This window comes from Lathyrus oleraceus, chromosome 1, assembly GCF_024323335.1.
Source record: "Lathyrus oleraceus cultivar Zhongwan6 chromosome 1, CAAS_Psat_ZW6_1.0, whole genome shotgun sequence".
In the NCBI taxonomy this organism is placed as follows: domain Eukaryota; kingdom Viridiplantae; phylum Streptophyta; class Magnoliopsida; order Fabales; family Fabaceae; genus Lathyrus; species Lathyrus oleraceus.
This window is the reverse complement of record NC_066579.1, coordinates 220,831,171-220,838,090: the sequence shown is the minus strand read 5'-3', so window position 1 is coordinate 220,838,090 and position 6,920 is coordinate 220,831,171. Positions and strand designations below refer to the sequence as shown.

At 41.3% G+C, this 6,920-nt stretch overlaps 1 protein-coding gene across 1 annotated transcript; it reads right to left on the bottom strand.

The window, feature by feature from the left end:
* Window positions 1–712: 712 nt before the first annotated feature.
* LOC127115624 (uncharacterized) lies at window positions 713–3,646 on the bottom strand (the record flags this gene model as incomplete). Its single annotated transcript, XM_051047125.1, has 1 exon — window positions 713–3,646. A coding segment is annotated over exon 1 (2,934 nt), but the record flags the coding sequence as incomplete, so codon positions are not given.
* Window positions 3,647–6,920: the final 3,274 nt, after the last annotated feature.

Genomic DNA, 6,920 nt, shown 5'->3' with positions numbered 1-6,920 from the left:
AACCTCTGCTGGAGAAATATTACTGCCAAGACACCTGTGGAGATTTTTTCATCATATACATATAAGGATAGTAATATGAACATGTCTAGTTGGAATCACATGATTTCAGAATTACTGGGACCACATGTCTCAATCCTTTTATTGATGTCCACAAATCAAAATAAATAATCTTTATATTTTTCAAAAACTGTTTTTAATTCAAAACTTTTGTTTCAAAACATATCTGTCAAAGTAAAAGAACTTTCGTAAATTGAAATGAAAATTAAGAGTGCCAAGAAATATAGAAAGGCTCAAATTGATTTGATAGGATGGTAATCAGCCAACAGCGTGATTCCATAGATCTTTACAAATTGGAAAATGGTAATTTCGTGGAAAAAGGGTACGTTGAACTACAATGACATCATTCTCTCTTCCACTTTTGACCTGTATTGCAGCCTTGAGAAAGTTGGAGAACTGTTGAAAATATTCTGATACTTCAATGATCTTATCTCTGTTATGCAGTTACTTGCCTGAAATCCCTAACTTTTGCCTAGATTGCCCTTTCGGGTTTTCAATCTACCGGGATAATATTCTCTTTGTTTTTTTATGTCTCTAATTTCTGCTTGGACCGCCCTTTCAGGTTTTCAGTCCACCGAGACGCTCATTTTTGCCTAAGCCGCCCTTTCGGGTTTTCAACTTAGCGAGCTGTTCTTTTCATTTTTTAGGCGAAGTATTTCTTGACTGCATCTGTATTCACGGGACGTGGAAGCTCTTCACCATCCATGTTTGTAAGAATTAAAGCACCGCCTGAGAAGGCTTTCTTGACAACATAGGGTCCTTCATAGTTAGGAGTCCACTTGCCCCTAGAATCATTGTGAAATAGTATCATCTTCTTGAGCACAAGGTCACCCTCTTTGAATTCTCTCGGCTTAACCTTCCTATCAAATGCCTGCTTCATTCTCTTTTGATATAACTGTCCATGGCACAAGGCAGTCATTCTTTTTTCTTCAATCAAATTCAACTGATCGTATCTGCTTTGACACCATTCAGCCTCTGACAACTGAGTTTCCATTAGTATCCTCATTGATGGAATTTCAACCTCTATCGGTAACACAGCTTCCATACCGTATACAAGTGAAAATGGGGTTGCCCCAGTTGAAGTACGGACTGATGTTCTATATCCGTGTAGTGCAAAAGGCAGCATTTCATGCCAATCTTTGTAGGTAACAACCATCTTTTGAATGATCTTCTTGATATTCTTATTTGCAGCTTCAACTGCCCCATTCATCTTGGGACGGTAAGGAGAAGAGTTGTGATGCTCGATCCTGAAACTTTCACATAATTCATCCATCATTTTGTTGTTCAGATTGGAGCCATTGTCAGTGATGATCTTGTTTGGAATGCCATATCGGCAAATGAGATTATTTTTGATGAATCTGACCACCACTTGCTTTGTCACCTTTGCATACGAAGCTGCTTCCACCCATTTGGTGAAGTAATCAATTGCCACGAGAATGAAACGGTGTCCGTTGGAAGCTTTGGGTTCAATCATACCGATCATGTCAATGCCCCACATTGAGAATGGCCAAGGAGCAGAAATCACATTCAAAAAGGTTGGTGGTACATGAACCTTATCAGCGTAGATCTGACATTTGTGACACTTCTTTACAAATTTGTAGCAATCTGATTCCATGGTCAACCAGTAGTAACCAGCTCTCAACATCTTTCTTGACATAGAGTGGCCATTTGCATGAGTACCAAAGGACCCTTCGTGAACTTCTTTCATCAACATTTCTGCTTCCTTTTTGTCAACACATCTGAGTAAGACCATGTCATAATTCCTCTTATAGAGCACATTCTGATTAAGGAAGAAACTGCCTGACAATCTTCTCAAAGTCTTTTTATCTTTTTCTGTTGCTCCAAGAGGATACTCCTGAGTCTGAAGGAAATGCTTGATATCGTGGTACCATGGTTTATCATCAAAACTGGCCTCAGCTGTAAACACATGTGCTGGTCTATCAAGTCGCTTGATCACAATTCTGGGTACTTCGTTTGGAAAACCCACTTGATACATTGAAGACAACGTAGCTAGAGCATCCGCCATATGATTCTCATCCCGAGGAATGTGATGCAATTCAACCTTGGTGAAGAAAGTCAACAATCTTCTTGCATAGTCTTTGTATGGGATCAAGCCAGGGTGGCGTGTTTCCCATTCTCCTTTGATCTGATTGATAACTAACGCTGAGTCACCATAAACAGTAAGATTTTTGATGCGGAGGTCAATGGCTTCTTCAAGACCCATGATACAGGCTTCATATTCAGCAATGTTGTTTGTACATTCAAAGCAAATTCTTGCCGTGAAAGGAATATGAGAACCTTCTGGAGTGATAATGACTGCACCTACTCCATGTCCATAAACGTTGGAAGCTCCATCAAATACTAAACCCCATTGAGAATCTGGTTCAGGCCCTTCTTCAGGAAGTGGCTCTTTACAATCTCTGGATTTTAGGAACATGACATCTTCATCAGGAAACTCATCCTCATTATCATCGTGATCTTCAACGGGTTGGTGAGCAAGGTACTCAGCCAACACACTGCTCTTGATAGCTTTCTGGGTATGATACTCAATGTCGTATTCTGATAACAGCATCTGCCATCTTGCAATCTTACCAGTGAGTGCAGGCTTCTCAAAAATGTACTTGATTGGATCCATTTTGGATATCAACCAAGTGGTGTGACTTAACATATACTGCCTCAATCTCTTAGCAGCCCAAGCCAATGCACAACATGTCTTCTCGAGTAAGGAGTATCGTGATTCACAGTCAGTAAATTTCTTGCTTAAGTAGTAAATGGCATGCTCTTTCTTTCCAGTTTCGTCTTGTTGACCCAGAATACAGCCCATAGAATTCTCAAGCACTGTCAAATACATAACCAACGGTCTTCCAGCAACAGGTGGTAACAAGATAGGAGGCTCCATGAGGTACTCTTTGATACTGTCAAATGCTTTCTGACAATCCTCTGTCCAAACACAATTCTGACTCTTTCTCAGCAATTTGAAGATAGGTTCACAAGTGGCAGTCATGTGAGAAATAAACCGGGATATGTAATTCAATCGTCCTAGAAAACCTCTCACTTGCCTTTCTGTTTTTGGTGCGGGCATCTCTTGGATAGCTTTTACTTTATCTGGATCAACTTCAATGCCTTTTTGGCTGACAATGAAGCCCAAGAGTTTACCTGACCTGACGCCAAATGTGCATTTGTTCGGATTGAGGCGAAGACGGAACTTCCTCAATCGTTGAAACAGCTTCAATAGATCTACTAAGTGACCTTCTTCTGAACGAGACTTCGCGATCATGTCATCCACATAAACCTCAATCTCTTTGTGCATCATGTCGTGAAAGAGCGTTGTCATGGCTCGCTGGTAAGTAGCACCTGCGTTCTTCAACCCAAACGGCATCACTTGATAACAGAATGTTCCCCATGGTGTTATGAATGTAGTTTTTTCCATGTCTTCGGGAGCCATTTTGATCTGGTTATACCCGGAGAATCCGTCCATGAAGGAGAATATGTCAAACTTTGCTGTATTGTCTACCAACATGTCAATGTGAGGCAGGGGGAAATCATCCTTTGGGCTTGCTCTATTTAAGTCACGATAGTCGACACACATTCGTACCTTCCCGTCCTTCTTAGGAACTGGCACAATATTTGCTATCCACTCTGGATACACTGAAGTGGCAAGAAAACCAGCATCTATTTGCTTCAGAACTTCTTCTTTAATTTTGACGGCCATATCTGGATGTGTTCTTCTTAATTTCTGTTTGACCGGTGGACATTCTGGCTTCAAAGGTAGCTTGTGCTCTACGATGTCAGTGTCGAGACCAGGCATATCTTGATAAGACCAAGCAAACACATCTACATACTCTTTCAACAGGCTGATCAATTGCTCCTTGACCTGTGGGGATAACAATGCTCCAATTTTGACTTCTTTCACATTTTCTTCCGAACCCAAGTTGACTGTTTCCAAAGGCTCCTTGTATGGCTGAATAGTGTCTTCTTCATTTTCAAGCTGGCGGGCGACCTCTTCTGGAATCTCATCCCACTCTTCCTCTTCAGCTTCGAATACAGAATGTTCAAAGTTGGGAGAGGGCATGATGTCATTGTGTTCAACGGGTTTAAGTAACCTGTACAAACAATTATTTTTAGACGACTCACCATGACATGCAAAAATGTGTTCTTTTTAAGGTTTTTTTTGTGTTACCATTTTCCGAAAAAGCTGAAAAGATAAAAGGACACAAGTGTATAGGAACACAAAAGATCTTTTTCATGGATAGTACGTTTTTGACAAAAGTGCCCATTTTACAAAATTAATGCTTCGCGCTTTGGGCTAAAGCGGAAGATTTTTGAAAACTGAAAAGCTTAATTACTTTGATATGTGGACACAATGTGGGATGTCAACTGCGGTCCAGTTCTTCATAACTACTCCAGTCGCCATTCTGTCTTTCCCTCGAAGAGATTTTATCTCTTTTTGTAATTCCGCAAACTGATCCTGGAATTCATCCATTCTATCATTGAGACCAGGATCCTCACTTGGGGTAGGGCCGTGATAGACAGGTTCTCCTAGGTGAGGAGTATAGTGAACAACGGGAGGCACATTAGTGAAGACAGGAGCATTTGGTGGAACGAACTCTTGTTGATATCTATCTTGATTAAGATCCCTGGGTATTTCCAAGGACGGGATGCTGTGATGGTAACAGAAGTGACTGGGACAGCGTGATTTCTGAAGCGATGACTGTAGTGACGGGTGCTGCTGTTGTCTGATTCTGAATTTGAGGTTGATTCTGTGCCGAAGTCTGTCCTGAATTATGAACTTGAGCCCTAGCTGGGCTTCCTCTGCTTGTAGACGGGCGGTTAACATTTGGTTGCGCATCTCTGCTGCCTGTGCTTGCGCCTGGATCTGTGCATCTTGTGCTTCGGCAACCTGAGCTTGTGCTGTTTGAAGTTGAGCAGCTTGGGCTGCTTGGTTTTCTATCAATGTCTCGACCATAGCAGAAAGGCGGTCAACCTGAGCTTTCAATTCTCGGTTCTCGTTATCTGTTATCTCCATTCTTCTTTTATAGTTGGCTCTTGTGTTGTAATTATGCGTCAGCTTGAAATGGATCTGCTGGCGGGAAGCAACTGTTAGAAGACTGAACCAAGACAGACAACCTGTATGCATGTGATGCATGGATATGCAAAATGAATGATTTTCCAAGGAACTCTAAGTGAAGGAAAAGATAGAATTGCAAACATTTTTGATAACAAAACAAAAATTTTCATTTTAAGCATTTTTATCAAAATATACAAAATTATCAACCCAAAATACAACCAAGAAAACCATTTAAGGACATGTGTCATCAGGACGAGCATAAACAAGTAGGAGTTTTCCTTCAAGTCTCTCAATTCTTTCTTCATAGGCCTTCTGCATAAAAGCTTTCTCCTTCACCAAACTGTCTACAAGACCTTTCCATGCACCTGAGGACTGTGGAATCTGGGAGTAATCTGTTGTGCCTGAGGAAAATAAATCCTCTTGCACCCTTGGACGTTTACCTGCACGATCTTCTCCACTCTGCTCCTTTAACTGTCTCTGAAGTTCTTCATTTTCCATTTCGAGCACCTGGGCCTTATCCTTCCAAGCGTCTCTCTCTTTCTTGACCCTCTCCAAGGTGGCTTGGAGTTCTTCTTTGTCCTCTAGCGGAAGGTAGGGGGTCTTCAACGGAGCGGGGTGGGTATGGCATTTTCAACTGTATAGCTCTGGCTCTGATCCACTGGAGGTACGGCTCATAGGAGGTACAATCTTTCTTACCCAATTCAAGTCTCCCTTTGCGACAAACACGATGCCAAGCTCTTACTACTCTCTCTTTCATGGTAGGGTCCTCCTCGTTATCCCTCAAGAAAATACCTTCTAAAAGAATGTTAGGAGGCTTGTCCTTCATAGGGTAACCGAGTTGTCTCCTAGCAAGTACTGGATTATAAGAAATGATTCCCTTTGTGCCCATGAGGGGCACATTGGGGAACTCCCCGCAACTATCAATGATCTTCACATTGTCTAAAACTCTACTATACCATGCAATATCTGACTGGGTAAGAGACATAATCCTCTATGACCACTGAAGTCCTGACTTGCGATCCCAAAAAGTAGCTGACTTAGGAAGATGAGAGACAAACCATTTGTAGAGTAACGGTATACAGCAGACTATGGTTCCTCCTCCTTTCAAAGTACGGTAATGGATGGAATGATAGGTGTCTCCGAGCAAAGTTGGAACAGGATTACCACTTAGGAAGATGCGTATATCATATGAATCCACAAAACCTTCAATATTAGGAAATAGTAACAAACCGTAGATCAACAAGGCGAACAGATGCTCCACAATAATATCACAACCTTGACTGGAAAAATAAGAAACCTTCCCCATTAAGAACTTGGTAGTGAAACCTGGAAGTCCTCCTTTGGTGGTGAAGTTATTCTTGAATTCTGACTTCTTCATGTACAACACTTTTGCAAGAGAACTGTGCTAGGGTAACTTTTCTGAACCAGAGAAAGGTACTGTATCAGCAACTGGGATGTGAAGCAACTGGGCATACTCTTCCAATGTAGGCATGAGTTGATAGTCTAGGAATGTGAAACAGTGATAGACTGGATCATAGAACTGTACTAATGTCTGCAATAACCCTTCTTCCATCCTAAGTGTCAATAAAGATATAAGTGCCCCATATATGTCTCTGAAACCAATAGGATCTGCGATCGAAGAAACGAGTTTCTTTAGTTCATCTATCTTTGGATTGATGAGATTGTACTTTTTCACACTTCTCCGTCCAAAATCCATGTTTCCTGCAATATTTGCAATCCTCACTTTAAGTTCCTTGGAAAAAGGTTGAAATGATGGGAATGAATGCATGTCATG